The sequence below is a fragment of the Euleptes europaea genome, chromosome 19, assembly GCF_029931775.1.
Source record: "Euleptes europaea isolate rEulEur1 chromosome 19, rEulEur1.hap1, whole genome shotgun sequence".
Taxonomy (NCBI): domain Eukaryota; kingdom Metazoa; phylum Chordata; class Lepidosauria; order Squamata; family Sphaerodactylidae; genus Euleptes; species Euleptes europaea.
Window position 1 is genome coordinate 5,099,684 of NC_079330.1, and position 21,954 is coordinate 5,121,637.

The 21,954-nt window shown below is 43.3% G+C and overlaps 1 protein-coding gene across 1 annotated transcript in view; it reads left to right on the plus strand.

Moving 5' to 3' along the window:
* Positions 1-287: 287 nt before the first annotated feature.
* The window catches only part of PLEKHN1 (pleckstrin homology domain containing N1), a 55,728-nt gene continuing 34,061 nt past the window's right edge, over positions 288-21,954 (plus strand). Inside the window, exons 1-2 of the mRNA XM_056865330.1 lie at positions 288-421; positions 8,193-8,292. Coding sequence (XP_056721308.1) covers positions 342-421; positions 8,193-8,292 — 180 coding nt within the window. The 5' untranslated portion in view covers positions 288-341. The remainder of the gene's footprint in view (positions 422-8,192; positions 8,293-21,954) is intronic.

A 21,954-nucleotide genomic window follows, 5' to 3' on the forward strand; every position in this document is an offset into this window, starting at 1 on the left:
TTAAGTGGTCTCTTCAGCCCACCTGGGCAGAAACCGAAACAAAGTCCTTTCTTAGTTTCCCCTGTGTGTGAGAGAAAGGGAGAGAGTTTACTATCAGATCAGAGAGTCGGCAAAGGAGGGGAAGTGAGAATTCAGCCTGAAAACAGCCCTGGGCGAAAAAAGGCTGTTTGCTTCCAGCTCACACCCATAAGAGTCACACTGCAGACGGAAGTGGGGAATGCATGCATGACACACTCTGGGCTGCGCACACCTCCCTGACTTGGTAGGCTCCGTCTGTGCTCCTGTCTGACTGCCTTCTGTTTCCCCCCAGCTGTTCCTGCATTGGAGAAGTTGCTCGCAACATGGGGAACATGGCTTGTGTTCCCCAGGCACCTGGGAGATTCAGATACTCTTTCTCCAGAAAGTCTTCACTCAGGAAAGAGTGAGTATGCTGGAATCTTTTGTTTTATGCCTAACACGAAGGTATTTACCCCCCCCCCCTTGTTTTCTTTTCTTAAGGGTTCACTTACTGTCTTTGTGTTACCTTCCCAAAGGAACCGTTTCAACTGTCTGGCTTTTCCTGGGAGAAGTCAGTCAGTTGTGTGTCTGTGATTTTCTTGGGCTTTGTAAATTGCACAAACACTTGTGGTGTAAGGGACTTCGATTGTGAAGTTCTGGTTTTTTGCAACTGAAGGGAGGCAGCTTTTTTATTTTAAACTATGTTTTTATTTTCTTGAGGGGTCAATGTCACCACTTGACTTTTGTTTCAGAGTTTCCTGGCATCTTTCCCTTATCTATATGCAGCATTAGCAAACATTCCCAGTCTCTGGACTTTTTTTGGGGGGGGGTTTATTGCCCCAAAATATTTACTGCTATTAACTATGGCATGTTTATGTTTGGCATGTTTGGGACAAATAGTTTACACACAGCAGAGCCCCAGAGTGGTTTGTTAGAAAGGCACAGAAGCAAGAGATTTTAGATATATGAGGAATGGTGTGTTCTTTTAGCCATACTTCCCTACAGCACTGTAATCTAGTTGGCCGGTTTCAGAAGTCCACTGGTAGAGTCATGCTTTCATGAACTTTTCCTAAACAGACAGAACCTCATATAGGAAAAATCATGCAAAGTGCATGTATATTGTTGCACATATCTTTTTTTTTTGTTACATGTACATACCATTACATTAATGATACATGACCATGGCCCAACACAATACTTCAGCACCAGAACCCCATATTTTAGGTTGATACTATGAACCGCATGCTACCGTTAAACTAATTTAAAAATGAGGTTTTCCCCCCCCCAAACCAAACTTAGATCTTCGCAACACAGTTCCTGCTTAGATTTTGCTGTTTTATGATGGTTAAGTTTGCTTTTGCAAAAAGGTTTAACTTTAGTTTACAACTGAATTGTAACACCCCCTCCCCCGGAATTCCCCTTTCCATTCCAGGTTTCCCCTCCCCCGCCTAAGCTCTCACCATGCTTAATCTGACTCTAGATAGATCCTGCCTAGACCCTCCCATCCTCTTAAATGACTGTCTGTGTATATGAGAGAAGGGGACAAATAGCTCAAATTCCTAGGTGACAATAAAGCTCAAATAAAACGAGACAGTCCTAAATTTCAGTGTGCCCGGGTGAGCACCTGGGGAATTTTCTCAGCTGTGTGTTTCTAAGCCTGAAACGGAGGACTTAAATGCAGAACTGCTTTAGTATGAGCTGACCAATACTTTTAACTCAAGGATTGGTAGTTACACAATTCTACTGACATATGCATACAACCCAGTTTTGCATTCATTACTGACTGGACAAAAAATAGACAATTCAGGGGTGTGAAATCAACTAAAATGAGCATGTGACGTGTGGAAAATAGCAAAATGTTCAGGGGCCATCCTCCATGTACCCATGTGCAGATACTTTAACTGATGTGACTTCGCATACAGCTCCCATTTGCCATCTGGAGAAAGCCTGCTCCATATTCCTCACCCCCATCAGAAATTCAGCCAGTGTGGATGCAAGCCGGGGCCTTTCTGTTGGCGATGCTCCCACTCCTGGTTTCCAGGAAATTGATTAAAACAACTTTTCTTGGGTGGGCGGTTGGGTTATTTTAATTGGTTCTGATAATTCAGCAAGTGTTTCCCCTGCTTTGTGCAGGTTGCTTTACGTCCTCTCTTTGTTTTGACTTTGTGCGTTATGTTGATGTTTTATGGATAGCGTTGCCAACCTCCAGGTACTATAGGGTTGCCAGCTCCCAGTTGGGAAATACCTGGATATTTTGGAGGCGGAGCCTGAGGAGGGCGGGGTTTGGGGAGGGGAGGGACTTCAATCTCCAGGTATTTCCCAACCCAGAACCGACAAGCCTATTTATGGATACGGAAAGCTGCTCTGAACGTTTCATGACTGAAGAACAAGGTAGAATTGTAACAATAAATAAATAACATACAATTTAGTGAAATTGATAAATGGTACAATAATTGGAATTAACTGCCACAAGATTATGTGGCAATAGCCACTAGATTAGATGGCCTTAGAAATAAACAAAATCATAGAGGATAGGGTCTACTGACATCTATTAAATGGAACCTCCACTTACAGAGGCAGAACAGACTGCTGGACTTGTTGGGTCTTGGTCTGATCCACCAGGGCCTTTCTTATGTTCTTATGTTCTTATACCTCTGAATAGTAGTTGTTGGGAACAGACTAGTGGCTAAAGGCCATCACTTTCATTCCCTGCTTGTGAGCTTCCCTGAAGCAGCCAGCTTGCCACTACTGGAAACAGAAAACTGGACTAGGTTCCTTAATAACAGTTGCCATGCCATCCATGTAAATGCCCCTTTACAGAATATAAGGTCTCTGCCCTAAGGAGCTTACTATCTAAAACTTGACAGGTAAAGAGGGAAGGGAGGGAAGTGGAAGTAGAGATAAAGAGGGAGAGAACCTGCATTCATTCCAGAGGGTTATTTTCTTTAGGGAAACAAACAGACCCGTAGACCCCCGTGGCTTTCCACCTTCCCGGAACCCCTTCGGCAATTATCTGTGGACCAAGGACCTTTAGCACACTTGCCGCAGAGTCCCAGCGCATCCCAGAGGACTCTAGGCATGTTTTATGGCTCACTTGTGGAGACTGGTGGGGCCTGTTGAGCCCTGTGTGAATGCCGAGTATGCCAGAGACCCAATACACTCTAGCATCCAGCCTCAGAAGGGGGAGATTTGCAGGGGTGAGCCAACTGTCTTTGGGAGATGTTTCTCCACCAATACCGATCTTATCATTGAGGAGCTCATGATAAGCTTCTAAGAAAACCTTCCTTCGGAAACAGTTTAAAAACCACTGAACCTTTTGTTCGGATCCAGCAAGACAGTCTCTCATGTTCCTACATCCCGGGCGAATGCTGCTTCTTATGTTTCCCATGCTGGAATTTGGAGAGGCCTTTAGTTTTCGTGCCATCTAGGGCAAGTTGCCATTAGCTTCTGAGGGCAAAGACACTCCAAAAATATAATACAGAAGCGGAGCAGCAATTAGAAATTGTAGCATAGCAAGAATGTTGTGATTGCTATGGACGCGCACAGTGTCTCCAATAAGACGTGCAAACATTTCAAAAGTGTATCCCCCGAGTTGCATATTTGAGGAAAGCTGCTTCAGGGAACGTGTCAGAAGCAAGTCTTATGATACATAAGATAACAAACGCTCTTCTGTGACTGGGACCCAAAGAACGACATGAAGTCCAGCGCTAGGCACATTTACTCTGAAATCAATCCCACCATGTTAAAAGGGCCTTACTCTTAAATAAATGTGCATAAGAGGAATGCAGACATAGGCTTGCACAAAATTTTTGGGGCGGAGCATGAGGAGGGTGGGATTCAGGGAGAGGAGGGGCTTCATTTTTGTCCAGGCGAACTGATCTCTATTGGCTGGAGATCAGTTGTAATAGCAGGAGATCTCCAGCTAGTACCTGGAGGCTGGCAACCCTAGGCACACCCAAGCCAGCACGGCAAGGGGAGAGCCGTGGGCTGGCTGACCACAGGCTCTTGGGCCAGGCTGTGACATTTAAAGCCATCTTTGGCTTCACAGAATTAGTGTTTATGTTCTTTAGGACCTGGTCTGTTTGAGTTAATCTATAGTCTGTATTAAGTGATCTTGAATATGCATACTAAATTTTGCACATCTGACCAGAAGCACATCACAAAGATTAAAACGGGAGTTCAGTGGCACCTTCTTTAAGGTGCCACTGGACTCCTGTTTTATTCTGCTGCTACAGAATAATGCAGATGTCCAACTAGAAAACAAAGATAAGAATCTGACTAAAATTAAATAAAAGGAGCCCCATGGCACAGAGTGGTAAGCTGCAGTACTGCAGTCCAAGCTCTGCTCACGACCTGCGTTCGATCCCGACAGAAGTCGGTTTCAGGTAGCCGGCTCAAGGTCGACTCAGCCTTCCATCCTTCCGAGGTCGGTAAAATTAGGACCCAGCTTGCTGGGGGTAAAGGGAAGACGACTGGGGAAGGCGATGGCAAACCACCCCGGAAACAAAGTCTGCCTAGGAAACTTTGGGATGTGACGTCACCCCATGGGTCAGGAATGACCCGGTGCTTGCACAGGGGACCTTTACCTTTTTAAACTTAAGTAAGGCAGCGGGAAATGGAGAAAAACAAAGAAAAATGAGCCTAAATAAAAGCTAAAACAAAGAAAGATAAAAGCTCCAGATACGGAGCATGGCCTTGAGCATCCCACAGTATCACCGGAAACCCGAAGTCCAACTAGTATTAACATTACAAAGATTTCTTTGGGTATTTTATGGCCACTTCCTTAAGCAGAGTTTGTTTTTAAAATGTTTCCCCCTCCAACTCATTCAAATGTTGAAAGCGGCAACCCTGAGAGAGCTATTCCAGAATTTATCTATGTTGTGATGCAACCTCATGCAATGATGCATAGGGTTAAAACACAAACACCATAATTTCATCCTGGGAAAAAAAATGTTGTAATTTACTTCCAAGAGCTGAAACTGCTTTTGATGATGGGGGTTGCGAAAATTTTTCAATGACATCAGCCGGCAGCTGGTTACTAACAGTAATGTGTGTCTGTGACTGACAGGCCTAGATTGTGGGAGAGCAGTTAATGTTATTTATTTGTATAATTAGTTAATAAATAACTTGGATATCTTTGCTTTCCCATTCGTATAGGAATCTCAGACTTGATTATAGTATGAAAAAGAAAGCCAAAACCATATACATATTGAGATGCCTTACGTTGCATCAAACCATCTGGTACAGTGCTATCTGTTCCATTTGGGAGTGGTGGTTCCCCAGGTAGGGTTGCCAACCTCCAGGTACTAGCTGGAGATCTCCTGCTGTTACAACTGATCTCCAGCCGATAGAGATCAGTTCACCTGGAGAAAATGGCCGCATTGGCCATTGGACTCTTTGGCATTAAAGTCCCTCCCCAAACCCCACCCTCAAGCTCCACCCCAAAAACCTTCCGCCGGTGGCTAAGAGGGACCTGGCAACCCTATCTCCAGGGTCTCAGGCAAAGGTTTCCTCCAGCCCTGTTGCCCAAGCTCTTTTTAATGAGAGATGTTGAGAATTCAGCCAGGCACCTTCTGAAGACAAAGCACATGCTACGTCATTGATCGGTGTCCCCATCACAACCCTCAAACCACAACAATAATTACATAAAGTGAAATTACCACCTCTTACTACAAATTAAAGCCATCGACAAACTATACTCTTCACCAGTTGCAGGCTTCTGATGCTTTAAACCAACTTAAAATTGTCCTCCTGAACAACTCGGCCGGTCACTTGTCTCCATAAAAATAGATAGGGATGTGGTGTGGCAGACTTCCCTCAAGATGGGTCTTCCATTACTGCAGAGTCACTACTGAGAAGACTGCTGTCTACACAAGGGTTGCCAAATGACAGAGGAAGAACCAGTCAGGCCTCCTCCCATGCCTTCAAAAAACAGTTCGGCCTATAAAACCAACAAAAGGAAGCTTTCCAAAACATGGGGGAAGTGTTGTTATCTGCTAAATCTCAGAGATCCAGATGCTGATAAAGGGATGACTAAGGGTGGAGACTTGGCATTACAAGAAATGAAAATCTGTCCCCACTTAATGTCTCATTGTTCCCTCTTCCTAGTAACAGTAGTTTCACACAACATGCAATGTGTAGTCACTGTGCTGTGTGTTGGCTGTCTACAGACGTTAAGATGAGGCAATGCCACTGTGTCCTATGTTGTCTGAATAACAGCATGTTTTCAGCATTCAAAGCATTTCACAAGCAATGTTGTAATCCTTACAGCTAGCCCTACAAGGTAGGACAATATTATCACCCATGTTGCAGATGGGAGAGGATGTGGCTGAAACAGAATGGCTAGTCGCCTAGTGAGTTTCTGGAAAAGGCCAGATTTGAACCAGAGACTCCTGAATCACAACTCATTCTCCAAGTCACTACATTATACCAGTCTTTGGCAATAAACTAGACAAGAGAAAGAGGTCCGGATCAGCAGAGCTTTGTGTCCTAGTAACGTTAAGTTTTGCCTTAAATCCTCACAGGAGGATGAAATTTTGAAAGGAGTGAATTGGAAGACAGGATGATCTCTGTAAGACAGGTGGGTAGGTAGCTGAGTTGTAGGGTTGCCACGTCCCCCCTGGCCACCAACGGGGGTAGGGTTGCTAGCTGCAGGTTGGGAAACTCCTGGAGTTTTGGAGGTGGAGCCTGGAGAGAACAGGGACCTTAGTGGAGTATAATGCCATAGAGTTCACCCTCCATAGCATTCATTTTCTCCAGGGAACTGATCTCTGTTGTCTGGAGATGAGCTGTAATTCCAGGAGATTCCCAGATCCCACCTGGAGGCTGGTGTCCCTACCGTGTTGCTGTGCAGTATAAGAGCTAGATTCAAGTCCGGTAACACCTTAATTTTCCAGGGCATAACCTTTCTAGATTCAAAGCTCCTTTCGTCAGGTATCTGACAAAGGAAGCTTTGACTCTCCAAAGTATACCCTGGAGATGTTTTTAGTCTTTAAGGGGCTCCTGGTCTCAAATCTTGTTCTATGTAAGACAGGAGTTCTATGCTCTCGTTGACTCCTAACAGAAGTTAGCACTAGCTACATACGGGACTGGTATGTTTTACCCCAAAAGAGCAAGTAGCAGCTCTGTGGGGCCGTTTCAGGTTAGGAAGAACAGGGCAGGAGACTTAAGCTGACCTCCTCCCCAATTCTTATCAAACTATTGATAAACTATTGCAGCAGCTATTTAAAAGGGGATAGATCTCACCCAGCTCCCAGTTCAGCCCTCGCTGCATCGTAGAATCATAGAGTTGGAAGGGACCACCAGGGTCATCTAGTCCAACCCCCTGCACAATGCAGGAAATTCACAACTACCTCCCCCCCAGCACCCCAGTGACCCTTACTCCATGGCCAGAAGATGGCCAAGATGCCCTCCCTCTCATGAACTGCCTTAGTTTATAGAATCAGCATTGCCAACAGATGGCCATCTAGCCTCTGCTTAAAAACCTCCAGGGAAGGAGAGCTCACCACCTCCCGAGGAAGCCTGTTCCACCTAGGAACTGCTCTAACCGTTAGAAAATTCTTCCTAATGTCTAGATGGAAACTCTTCTAATTTAATTTCAACCCGTTGGTTCTGGTCCGACCTTCTGGGGCAACAGAAAACAAGCCCTTCAAGTACTTGAAGATGGTTATCATCTTCTTTGAGAACCGAGTGGAGACTCGTATGTTAGAACTATAATCTGTAATTATCTACCTAAATGTTACAAAAGTAAACATTGTGACCTCCTGAAACTTACCTTTGTGGGAGGTTTTTGTTCTGCTTTTCTGAGTGTGTATGTCTGGTCTCCTATTCCATGCCCTGTTGGTGCAACTGTAAATGGGGGGAAAGTATCAGATTAGCTTTGCAATTTGCAAAACACAACTCTTTCTTTAGGAAGGCAGAATCCTCCTAAATTGTCAGCCCATTCTGGGAAGTTACAGCTAAGCCTTCCTTTGTGTGAAAACAAATAAAACAAAGCTGGAAACCTAACAAATGCCTCCCCTAAGCCCCTCACATTCTTGATTGCTAAAGATTTATGAGGCTGGGACACTTAGAAGCCTTGGACACTTAAGAGACTTGTGACAAAACTTGCTAATTTCACCCTTGGCGCCTTTCCCAACTTCCTTTGTTTGCTAGCCTTGATCTTACGTGAATATGCCTTTTTTATTGCTTTGTAGACAAGAGAGCAAGAAAAAGCTGGCCGGCCTCTTCGGTTTAGAAGCAGGACAGGAGAGGGATGTCACCTCAGACAAGATACTCCAGTATATTCCTGGAAAGGCAAGTATTGCCCCACAACCTATGGAGGTTTGTGGGGTGGCTGTCCTGTTATTAACGGTGTATGCCCTACTGCTGTCATGCAGTCTTATTTGTTTTTCACGCTCTCTGTGTGAGAACAGTCGCTATTATCTTTTTTCCCCCAGATGACAAAACTGAGATTGAGATAGGGTTGCCAACCTCCCGGCACTAGCTGGAGATCCCCTGCTATTACAACTGATCTCCAGCCGATAGGGATCAGTTCCCCTGGAGAAAATGGCCACTTTGGCAATTGGACTCTATGGCATTGAAGTCCCTCCCCAAGCCCTGCCTTCTTCAGGCTCCTCCCCAAAAACCTCCCGCCAGTTGCGAAGAGGGACCTGGCAGCCCTAGACTGAGAGACTGACAACTGACAGAGTGTGGATATAGTCTGAACCCATAAAAACTCTTCCTAAGTCTAAAGCCACGCTTGCTCTGTGCTACAAACTGTTTTTAAACTGCACCTTAGCCTAGGGTTGCCAGGACTCTCATCGCCACTGGTGGGAGGTTTTGGGGAGGGGAGGGGCTTCAATGCCATAGAGCCCAATTGCCAAAGTGGCCATTTTCTCCAGGTGAACTGATCTATATTGGCTGGAGATCAGTTGTAACAGCAGGAGATCTCCAGCTAGTATCTGGAGGTTGGCCTTGCTCAGATCTTGCAAACTGAGGGCCATGGCCTCCTTTATAGAGTCATTCCATCTCTTGTTGGGTCTTCCTCTTTTTCCTGCTGCCTTCAGCTTTTCCTAGCATTATTATCTTTTCCAGTGACTCTCGTCTTCTCATAATGTGACCAAAATACAATAGCCTCAGTTATTTTAGCTTTTAGAGTCAGTTCAGGCTTCATTTGATCTATAACCCACTGATTTGGGTTTTTTTGGCAGTCCATGGGACCCGTAACAATCTCCTTCAGCACCACATTTCAGATTGCTAGCATTTGAATAACTAATAGTTGCAATCCTAGTTTTTCTTCAATTGTATACTACATATTAAGAATAGGGTTGGCAGGTCCCTCTTCTCTACCGGTGGGTTTTGGGGCGGAGCCTGGGGGGGGTGGGGTTTGGGGAGGGGAGGGACTTCAATGCCATAGAGTCCAATTGCCAACACGGCCATTTTCTCCAGGGGAACAGATCTCTATCAGCTGGAGATCAGTTGTAATAGCAGGAGATCTCCAGCTAGTACCTGGAGGTTGGCAGCCCTATTTAAGAAGGGTATATTCAAGACATTTCTTTCCTCTTTTGGGAAAGTTTGAGGGAACTTCAACACAGTTTCACAGTGAAAGTGCGGCATGTCCATCAGCCAGCCAGTGGGCCGGCCACATTCATTGTAAGGACATGCAAACTGTTAATTACCCGTATCTAAACTACACAAATTAGCCAGCCTAGCCAGCCCACAGCCTGAATCTCTGCAGCAGGAATTCAGAACGGGGACTGAGTTTCCTAGTTCTCACGCTGTGCTTCTGTGGGTGGAGATGGCCACACAGCCCCATCACCAACCTGTATGTCAGGAATTCTGGGAACCGAGAGATGGGGAGGAAGGGTGGCTGGAAAGGAATCGCAGGGCTCTCCCTGTACTTTGGAAAAGGCAGGAAACTAGTTTGTCGATTAAACATGGCTGAGTCATCCTTCTCGGGGGTACAAGGAGAGGTTGCACCCAACCTTTTTAAGCATAAAGTTTGCACCTGGGAAACCTGTAGCCCAACGCAGCCCTGCTTGAGAATAATTCCTAGAGAGGGTTGTCTGCTCTATACCCTGAAAGATCTATATGTCCCTGCTCCAAACAGGGAACAGACAATGTTGTATAGGGGTTAAATTACTGGAAGAGCACCAGGGAGACCCAGGTTCAAAACCCTGCTGGTGAGATGGTAACGTTTGGAGAGAATGCCGTGTCTGGTCTGGTCCTTAGCCAGTCTATTCCTCCCAGCCAAAGCTACATCACAGGGTCATTGTAATGGTAAAAGGGAGGATGGGAGAACTATGTATATCCCTAATTTTGTTGGAGTAAAGGCGGGATTGTTGCAGTGGAATCCAGAAGTCTAGCAATATACAAAGGTTGTATCTATGAGAGTCACGTATAATTAGAGTTGCCAGGTCCCTCTTCGCCATCGGCGGGAGGTTTTGGGGGCGAAGCCTGTGGAGGGCAGGGTTTGGGGAGGGGAGAGACTTCAATGCCATAGAGTCCAATTGCCAAGGCGGCCATTTTCTCCAGGGGAACTGATCTCTATCAGCTGGAGATCAGTTGTAATTAGGGTTGCCAACCTCCAGGTAGTAGCAGGAGATCTCCTGCTATTACAACTAATCTCCAGCCAATAGAGATCAGTTCACCTGGAGAAAATGGCCGCCTTTGGCAATTGGACTCTATGGCATTGAAGTCCCTCCCCTCCCCAAATCCCACCCTCCTCAGGCTCCACCCCCCAAACCTCCCGCCGGTTGTGAAGAGGGACCTGGCAACCCTAGTTGTAATAGCAGGAGATCTCCAGCTAGTACCTGGAGGTTGGCAACCCTACATATAATGTATTTTGCCCTCCCTGCACTGCTGTATGCCGAACACAGTTTCTTAACGTCCTTGGGAAACCTTAGTGCCCGAGGCAAGGAGAAGTCTCAGTAACTTGCCTGAGGCAAAGGTAGAAAATTTGAACTCGCAGCTTAGGCCTTGACATCCCACCTTGCACTATTTCCCAAGTCCAGTCGCTCATGTCCTGAAGCAAATACCACTGCTAATAAAACAATTTGTGTACGACGAAGAAACTGGAGAAATCCAGATATCAAAAATACCTTCCAAAAAAAAAACCCTCCTTTTTTTTTTAATCAGGGAGAGGCACTGTTTTAGAGATCCTCCGTGACCCAACAACCTGACCAAGGTTGACATCCTTGTTCAGCAGCCGTCCTTGGTGATTAAACTCTACGTCACTACAAACCTATCCTTGCCGGTGTCTAAAAGGAGTTTAATTTTTAACTTGTCTCGCTTCTAGGCTGAGTCAGAGCAGAGCTAGATGCGTTCACGGAGAGGACTAGGGCTGTCCTATAGAGGATGGTGCCGAGTTTTTTTCTGTTGCCCCAGAAGGTCGGACCAGTACCAATGGGTTAAAATTAAACCAGAAGAATTTCCATCTGCATTAGGAAGGATTTTCTAACAGAGCGGTTCCTCAGTGGGACAGGCTTCCTCGGGAGGTGGTGAGCTCTCCTTCCCTGGAGGTTTTTAAGCAGAGGCTAGATGGCCATCTGTCAGCCATGCTGGTTCTGTGACCTTGGGCAGATGATGAAGAGGGAGGGCACCTTGGCCATCTTTTGGGCATGGAGTAGGGGGTCACTGGGGGCTTGGGGAGGAGATAGTTGTGAATTTCCTGTGTTGTGCAGGGGGTTGGACTAGATGACCCTGGTGGTCCCTTCCAACTCTATGATTCTATGAAGTGGTTCTAAGACCCTTAAGACTAGAATGCAAATTGAATCATTTTCAGTTGGTATAACCTATCTTTTTGAGGTTCCTCCCCCCAAAAGGGGCATTAGTATTTAACATAAAACACTAACTGACAAGTCTTGAACTTCTGCATTGTGCAGGGGGTTGGACTAGATGACCCTGGTGGTCCCTTCCAACTCTATGATTCTATGATTCTAGGAAATTGTTTTCAAAATCCTCTCATGTAAATGCCGAGAGAAACCCAAAAGCATAAAAACCTCATCTGAGATTAATGGGAATGTGTGTCTGCGGGAGCAAATATAAACAGCCCAGAGCGGGGGAAACAGTACTGAAAATAAAACATGAATCTGGTTTCTTCTTCCTATTTAAACCAAATCATCTGAGTGTTTTCTGCTTGAGGTACCTTGACAATATTTCATTTTTTAACTATTATTTTTGAAAGGCAAAGCATCAGGTGAGGCTTTGTTCATGCATTTGAGAAACAACAGTATGGGGATTTGAACTTATGGAGCATATCCTGTGATATCCCTGAAATATTTTCAATAAATTATTGGCTGTGTTCCCCCCCCCATAGGTAATGCCTGAGGCATTTCTAGGGTTGCCAACCTCCAGGTACCAGCTGGAGATCTCCTGCTATTACAACTGATCTGCAACCGATAGAGATCAGTTCACCTGGAGAAAATGGCCTCTTTGGCAATTGGACTCTATGGCGTTGAAGTCCCTCCCCAAACCCCACCCTCCTCAGGCTCTGCCCCAAAAATCTCCAGGTGTTTCCCAACCCAGAGCTGGCAACCCTAGGCATTTCACAAAACCTTGGGCCAAAGTAGAGGACAGGCAAAAGACACATGATCGGCTATGTATATTTACTCAGAAGTAAGTCCCACTTTGATCAATGGGAGTTACTTTTCTCAGATTAGTTTGCGTCGGATTGCCTTCTTATCCCGGTATAGTATACCGGCTAGAGTTTTTGGACTAAGATTTGGGAGACCCAGCTTTGAATCCCCATTTTGATCCGGAAGCTCGCTAGGTGCTATTCGGCCACTAACTCTCAGCCTAACCTACCTCACAGGGTTGTTGCTGTGAGGATAAAACCGAGGAAGGAAGAACAGTGTTGTCAGTTGGTTTGGGTTCCCCATTGGGGAGAAAAGCCAGGATATAAATATCTAAATAAATTATCTTTAAAGGCAGTTATAAGGGAAGCAGGTTGTGTGGGGGGGTGTTCTGGCCATTTCCGCAGGCATGTCCCCATCCCCGTGCGTTTTAGCTCCGAGGTGACTAGCTGCTTGGTGGGAGAAGGGTGTTTATGGGGGGAACGGGTTAACCTGGCCCCAATGCTACAACACCAATTCGAATCATGCAGGACGAAAACACACGGTCCCTTTAGCCTCCTTTATTCCCAGTTGCATCCAGGATTCAGCCAGGATCGAACGCACATTCGGCAAAACGCATGCGTTCAATCCTGGCTGAATCCTGGTTGAAACGGGTGGTTACCGCACTTTGTATTCCCAGCGATGTATTAGGAGTTTGAAAATGTTGTAAAAAACATCTCTTTAAAAGGGTTTTTGGATACCACGGCTTATAAATGGTTGGAAGACGTCTTCACAGCTAAAGGGGCCAAACAAAGTGCGAACAGTATTTTTTATAACGTTTTCAAACTCTTTTTTTAAAATATTTTTTTATTTTCTTGATTTAAAATATCAACATATAAAACATTATCCAATGTTAAAAAAAATACTAAAGAGTCAAATAATATTACTAAATTAACCAGAAATTGACTTCCCCCTCTCCCTCTTCCATCTAAAAATAAATTGTATAAACGGAACTAATCCCAACTATTTTAATTAATATATTCTTGTCCTAGCTAACATTATTAGGTCAACACCTAATATAAAATTGATAAAAAGTGTAGATAAGGGATTAGATCGAAGAGTATCCTTTAAATGGTCCCATATTGAATTAAATTTTTCCAAAAATATTAAACACATAGGTTCTTGTAGGTTATCCGGGCTGTGTAACCGTGGTCTTGGAATTTTCTTTCCTGACGTTTCGCCAGCAGCTGTGGCAGGCATCTGGCGAAACGTCAGGAAAGAAAATACCAAGACCACAGTTACACAGCCCGGATAACCTACAAGAACCAATGAACTCTGACCATGAAAGCCTTCGACAATATATTAAACACATAGTTTAACAATTGACATAAACAGTAAAAGATAAAAACAAATAGGAACCATTATTAAAGATATATGTATGTAATCTCGTTTTCAAACTCTTAATACATCGGTGGGAATACCTAGAAAGTGCGAACAGTATTTTTTATAACGTTTTCAAACTCTTAATGCATTGGTGGGAATACCTAGAAAGGGCAAACAGTATTTTTTATAACGTTTTCAAACTCTTAATGCATCGGTGGGAATACCTAGAAAGGGCGAACAGTATTTTTTATAATGTTTTCAAACTCTTAATGCATCAATGGGAATACCTAGAAAGGGCGAACAGTATTTTTTATGACGTTTTCAAACTCTTAATGCATCGGTGGGAATACCTAGAAAGGGCGAACAGTGTTTTTTTATAACGTTTTCAAACTCTTAATGCATCGGTGGGAATACCTAGAAAGGGCGAACAGTATTTTTTATAACGTTTTCAAACTCTTAATGCATCGGTGGGAATACCTAGAAAGGGCGAACAGTATTTTTTATAATGTTTTCAAACTCTTAATGCATCAATGGGAATACCTAGAAAGTGCGAACAGTATTTTTTATAACGTTTTCAAACTCTTAATGCATCGGTGGGAATACCTAGAAAGGGCGAACAGTATTTTTTATAATGTTTTCAAACTCTTAATGCATCGGTGGGAATACCTAGAAAGGGCGAACAGTATTTTTTTATAACGTTTTCAAACTCTTAATGCATCGGTGGGAATACCTAGAAAGTGCGAACAATGTTTTTTTATAACGTTTTCAAACTCTTAATGCATCGGTGGGAATACCTAGAAAGTGCGAACAGTGTTTTTTTATAACGTTTTCAAACTCTTAATGCATCGGTGGGAATATCTAGAAAGGGCGAACAGTATTTTTTTATAACGTTTTCAAACTCTTAATGCATCGGTGGGAATACCTAGAAAGTGCGAACAGTATTTTTTTATAACGTTTTCAAACTCTTAATGCATCGGTGGGAATACCTAGAAAGTGCGAACAGTATTTTTTTATAACTTTTCAAACTCTTAATGCATTGGTGGGAATACCTAGAAAGTGCGAACAGTGTTTTTTTATAACGTTTTCAAACCCTTAATGCATCGGTGGGAATACCTAGAAAGTGCGAACAGTGTTTTTTTATAATGTTTTCAAACTCTTAATGCATCGGTGGGAATACAAGTGCGGTAACCCCCAGGGAATAAAGGAGGCTAAAGCGACCGTGCGTTTTCACCCATGGAGGCAGCTTCTGCTCTCAAAGAAAATTAAAGACTTTTGGGGCAGTCAGCTGGCATCCAAAGCGCACTTCTTAGGGGGTAAACTTGCTTAAGATGGCACATCATGTCCTGGCTTTCTCGTCTTTCTTCCATTTGCACTGTTTACATTGAGAGCACATGGAGGGTGGTTTTTCACATCCTTCCTCTCCTCATCTCTCGCTGTACTTGCGCCAGACCTTGTCATACCTTTTGAGAAGTAACGAGGGGGGAGATTATTACCTCAGATTTCCTCTGAGGGAGCAGGGCATGAACTAGGCCCTGGCGTCAGGGTTGCCAACCTCCAGGTCATAAACAAGTCTCATTAGTGCTTACACCTAAATGACATCAACAGAACAGAGTGAAAAATACATATAGGAACAACCAAAGTTATATACAATATATACCGTTTAAATTAAGTGCAGTCTTTATGCACCAACTGCCATGTTCTTCCAAGTATGCATTAATTTTTCTTCAAAGAGTCCAATAACAGGTACAGTCCCAAAAGAAACGCTTTTGGGGAAAAGATGGGGGACGGCCGTTTCAAGACTTTTCTTCAGCCCCAATCAAAAAAACATGTCCAAAAAGTGAACCCAATAATCAGTTCTTTCACCCAGTTCCACGAGGGATACTCAAAAGTGCAGCTGAGTACTCGGCTTTTGAGTATACTTTTGAGTATCCCTTGTGGAACAGGGATAAACAGATGTTCCCTCTTTTCAGCTTGTCTGAGTCATCAAAATGTAGGGTTGCCAACTCCAGGTTGGGAAATTTTTGGGACTGGAGCCTGGGGAGGGCAGAGTTTGGGGAGGGACCTCAATGGGGTATAATGCCATAGAGTCCACCCTCCAAAGCAGCTATTTTCTCCAGGGGAAATCGATTTCTGTGGTCTGGAGATCAGTTGTCATTCTGGAAAATCTCCAGTCCCCACCTGGAGGCTGGCAATCCGAGTTTATGGACAAATTCTGTCCCACGTCTGCGCTTTTTCTACTTTGTGTGTGGAAGAGCACGGAGAACCCTGTATCAGTTATGGGATGCACACACGCATGTTTACTACTTAGCCAGTGTGCATATCTTGAAGGCAGTGGTTTATTTCTGTGGAACTGTACTTCAAAAATGTGTAAAGGATCTGTGTTATGAACGTTGGCCACACATTGAGGACTGGCAGATGAACCAAAGTTTTATCTGGAGTTAATCACAACAACCTAATTGTTACATGTTAATAGGATGGTGTGGCATCTTTATAGTATGCCCAGTGGTTCTTCTTTATCAGCAACATCAGAACTCCTTAAACCAGTCCATGATCCCCATTCTGCACCATACCCTTTTATTTGCCCGCTACAATAAATTACTTTCCTAGCATGCCCCTTTATCGCAGCATCTACCAATCTACAAACTTTGCTTTATAAACCCACAGCAGCAATCCTTCATCAGATTTCTGCCATCCCAACCAAGACATAATCTGTAGCTGCCATCTAGCAAAACTGGGTATAACAAGCAATGGGTTGTAACCCACGGTTTATACAAAGCAGGCAGGTGCTGGATTCCTATTGGCCTGAAAAGCCTGGGAACACTGGAAAGATGAAATCTAGCAGCTACTTAATGGCCTAAAGGGTGTCTAATTAAGTTTGGGTGTGTGGTTGTGGTGATACTCCAAAATAGGTGGTGTGTTGAGGGGGTGTGAGAGCAGATGGAAGGAGCCATTTGAGAATTCCCCATGTTCTTCCCTTCAGAGAGCTCTATACTTTCCTCAGTCGTTCGCCATGATCAGGGAACTTTGGGTGCATTATGGATATTAGTAAGCATTGAACAGTACTAGCCATTTGCTGTGGACTGTACAGAACTCTTTCATCACTTAATAGTCCTGGCCTAGAAGTTTACGGTTGTGGGGGCAAATGTGCACAATTTTTAAAGGTGCAATTTTCACATTTCTTGTGAAAGCATAGCTGATGCAGTATGCCTGCAAGTCACCACATTCTATAATTGCCAACCTTCACATGGTGGGGGAGAAAAAGGCACCTCTATACTAATACCAAAGGTTAGAAAAATAGTATAGGAGCGAAGAACATTTACAAACAAGGTGCAATTTATATAAGCTACTGAGATACCTATATACATACAATGTACAAACACAAGTAACCACACTATAACCAACACACAGTATGTACAAAATATACAATCAAAGGGCAAAAAGTATTTCAAAGGTCTCAGCAGAGTACCAAGTAAGTAATGAGTTCAAGTTAAATATTCAGGATGAATGAGAAGCCACAATCTTCAATAGGATACGGCCGTTTCAAATTCACAATAATGTAGAATCCTTCCTTCAGTCCTTCAGAGAATTGCTTCTAAAGAGTGTATAGTCATACACAATCATTTTCATATCCCACACAGGGTAAGTATAAATCAGGTTACTATAAGACGTCCAAAAGGTACTTCACATCATGCAGCATGATGTGAAGTACCTTTTGGACGTCTTATAGTAACCTGAAAGAATTTTTGCCCTTTGATTGTATATTTTGTACATACTGTGTGTTGGTTATAGTGTGGTTACTTGTGTTTGTACATTGTATGTATATAGGTATCTCAGTAGCTTATATAAATTGCACCTTGTTTGTAAATGTTCTTCGCTCCTATACTATTTTCCTAACCTTCAGGTGGTGGCTGGAGATCTCTTGCTATTACAACTGATCTCCAGCCAATAGAGATCAGTTCCCCTGGAGAAAATGGACGCTTTGGCAATTGGACTCTCTGGCATTGAAGTCCCTCCCCTCTCCAAACCTTGCCCTCAGGCTCCGCCCCCAAATCTCCAGGTATTTCCCAACTGGGAGCTGGCAACCCTACTCTGCATGATATACTATTGTGATCTTTCCTTTTTCCAAACCACTGTGAGGGTGCATTTCTGCTGTATGTTTGCATCAGGTATGGGTGGATCATCCAGTCACCCCTGATACAGCAGAATTACACAATAGAAACACATAGGGGGGGATGACTCAGTAAGGGTAGGTAGTTCATATCTTTATGTACTCTTTGGGTATCAAAGCAATTTGTGCCTCCAAAATTAATTCAGGAAAAAATGTGCCTTGGCTACCAGAAGTTTGTGAAACATGCTATGTGCTTTTTGCAGTGCATCTGTTAAATTATAATTATAATTACTGGTTCCTCTGCTTTTCAGCAGCTTTATGTTCCTACAGAAGAGAAAGTAGAACAGAATGGCCTTGCGACTACAATAATGAAAGGTTATCTTTAATAATTAAACACAGGGAAACAAACTTTAGGTTAGATACGTTACTGCCTGCCTGCAGGTTGTGTGTGGAATGAAATCCATCCCTTGTGCAGTCCTTGCTGACTTCTGAGGTCGCCAAGGAAGCTCATTATTTTAGGTCATGACTGAACTACCTGGGGTCTCAGCTCTGATACAGCAAAGGGTGGAAATCCCATTGTTCCGGATGACTCTTGTCGGGCTGATCAGGATAAAGGTGTGCCCTTAGCTACAACCTATGATACCATCCCAGCTTTGCTTACGCACTTTTCGGCAGCTGTGCTTTCACCTGGGTGTTTCCACAGATCAACACTGAAACCAAAGCAAATGTGATTTTGGGAGAATCCCGAAACTCACAGCAGTCACTCTGTGATCAAGTCTCCTTCCCCACATTTAAAGTTTAGCAGAACTGGACAGGGTGGATGTGGGCGTTGTAGGCACAGTTCCAGTGCAGTGTAGAAGACGGTAACTGAAGCTCCTGCTTTTTAGCACTAAAATGTACTGATGTTTCTTAATTTGAATTGTCAAGATGACAAGATGTCAAGAATTGTCAAGATATGAGCTTCACTTTTAAAACGTCATCATGTTGATGGGACTCCTAAAATCATGTAGGTCGCTGCTACATAGCACTCTTCAGTGTATGTATGTTTTAATTCCTTCACATTTCTTCCAGAAATATTTAATTGATATAAAGAAATAAATACATAAATTTTATCGTCAACAGTCCTCTGAGGAAGGCTGGAGAGGGGGGAAACAAGTGATTTCTCTGAAATTGTCCCATGAGCACCAATGTAAAGATTTAAACTCGGGTCTCCTTAGGGCTGCCAACCTCCAGGTAGTGGAAAACAAATCAGACACCTCTATACATTTATCATAAGATGAGAAATTCAGTATAGGAATAGCTGTAAATAATGCCAATGAAGTTATGGCTATATATTTACAGTATGTGGTAATATAACCACCAACACCTCATATTACCAACAGACACATGTATTTATTTCTTTTACATATAGAATTTTAAACAACAACAACAATTTCTCAGCAATTCCTATAAAAGGTAAGTATTGCACTAATTCAATATAATTAAAATGTCCTTTATGATGTATTTCTTTTCTTTTGCAGCAGCTGATTGGTTGAAGGAGAAAACGATCGTTTCAAGGCACAGGGCCCGATTCTTCCTCAGTTCTTCCTATATGATACAATAAATAAAGCTCTTTCATAGTCATACTTATCCTAAAAAATATATTCCATATCAAAACTGCAATAAATAACAATTCAAACATTCTCAGCAATAAATATACTTACAAAAATACGTCCTATGCAATTACTCATCATCATCCATAATCTCAGGTTTCCACCGAATAACCATTTATGAATATAATGTACAATAAGTTCTCAGTCGGTGGAAACCAGAGATTATGGATGATGATGAGTAATTGCATAGGACGTATTTTTGTAAGTATATTTATTGCTGAGAATGTTTGAATTGTTATTTATTGCAGTTTTGATATGGAATATATTTTTTAGGATAAGTATGACTATGAAAGAGCTTTATTTATTGTATCATATAGGAAGAACTGAGGAAGAATCGGGCCCTGTGCCTTGAAACGATCGTTTTCTCCTTCAACCAATCAGCTGCTGCAAAAGAAAAGAAATACATCATAAAGGACATTTTAATTATATTGAATTAGTGCAATACTTACCTTTTATAGGAATTGCTGAGAAATTGTTGTTGTTGTTTAAAATTCTATATGTAAAAGAAATAAATACATGTGTCTGTTGGTAATATGAGGTGTTGGTGGTTATATTACCACATACTGTAAATATATAGCCATAACTTCATTGGCATTATTTACAGCTATTCCTATACTGAACCTCCAGGTAGTAGCTGGAGATCTCCTGCTATTACAACTGATCTCCAGCCGATAGAGATCAGTTCCCCTGGAGAAAATGGCCATTTTGGCAATTGGACTCTATGACACTGAAGTCCCTCCCCTCCCCAAATAGGGCTTCCAGGACCTTCTTCGCCACCGGTGGGAGGTTTTTGGGGCGGAGCTTGAGGAAGGCTGGGTTTGAGGAGGGACGTCAATGCCATAGAGTCCAATGGCCAAAGCGGCCATTTTCTCCAGGCGAACTGATCTCTATCGGCTGGAGATCAGTTGTAATAGCAGGAGATCTCCAGCTACTACCTGGGGGTTGCCAGCCCTATCCCCATACCCCGCCCTCCTCAGACTCTGTCCCAAAAACCTCCCGCCGGTGGCGAAGTCGGACCTGGAAACCCGAGGTCTCCTACAACCGAATGTAATCCAAATAGCACAGCATCCATATTCTCCCCGCTACTTTTTTTTTAAAGAGAGAAATCTCCCAGCTCTGCTTGGAACTACTTTGTTGTCAGCGGCTGCATATTTTTTGCTATCTCTTCCAGAGCTGGCACCTGATCAATAAAGCTAGCAGGAAATATTTAATCTTCTTTTCCTTGCCCTTTAATTGCCCCTCTGTGAAATTGTTAACTACTGTTTGGTAGCTTTCCACCTCCAGATGCCATGCTCTCTGATGCCCTGTACAGTCTAATTTATCCCTCTTGGAATGTTCCTAATAGTGGGGTGGAAAGGTAGCTCATTCTCACAGAGAGAGTGAGAGCATCACTGTGGTTATAAACGGAGAGACTCCCTAAGAAGAATTCTGTGTAATTTGAACACAAACCTGGTTACAAACGCATGCTTTCAATTTACTTTCAATGCACTTTAGCAGTCGTCTGCAAGTAGATTTTTGCCGTTTTACACCACAAAATCCAGTTGCAAAGCGGACCTCAAGTGCATTATTCAGTTTGTGTGAAAGCGCCAATAGATATTCTCAAAGAAGAATTCTGTTTAATTCAAAGCATACACACTACTACACCAGCCGGGTGGATAAATGAGTGAGATCCTGGCTACCTTTATATTTTGCATGATGAAGAATGCTGTTTTATCTTTGAAGCCATGCATATTCCATCACCCACAGAAATGGTCCTTATAAAATACAAATATTTTGTTTTCTTTGCACCCCCGGTGATCCTTGGCCGGTATGAAAACTTAGGTATCACACAAGCATATCCCTGATTTCATCTATGAAATGTCAGAAGATATGCACTGTCTTGAGAGTGGAAAGGTGCCAGAAGTAAAATGCAAAACTTTGATCATCCAGGTCTGAGTTTCAGAACTAAGTGTTACTGAGAGCATGTGCAAAATGTCTCACTCTCAACACTATCGTTCTGGTTTGGCATTGGGGATCATTCATGCTGTGGTAACTGGCCACTTCTGAGCTCCACCAAGTCCCATTTTGTAGAGTTAGCAAGTTTCTTGATAGTTAGCACATTTCCTATTCCATGAGATGATGCCTAAAAGTCAGACCTTTTTTTGTCAAGTTGCAACTGATTTATGGAGATCCTCATAGGGTTTTTCAAGGCAAGAGTCAAACAGAGGTGATTTGCCATTGCCTCTCTCTGAGTAGCAACTATAGATTTGGGGATGGGGTCTCTAACTCTTCCATCCAAGTA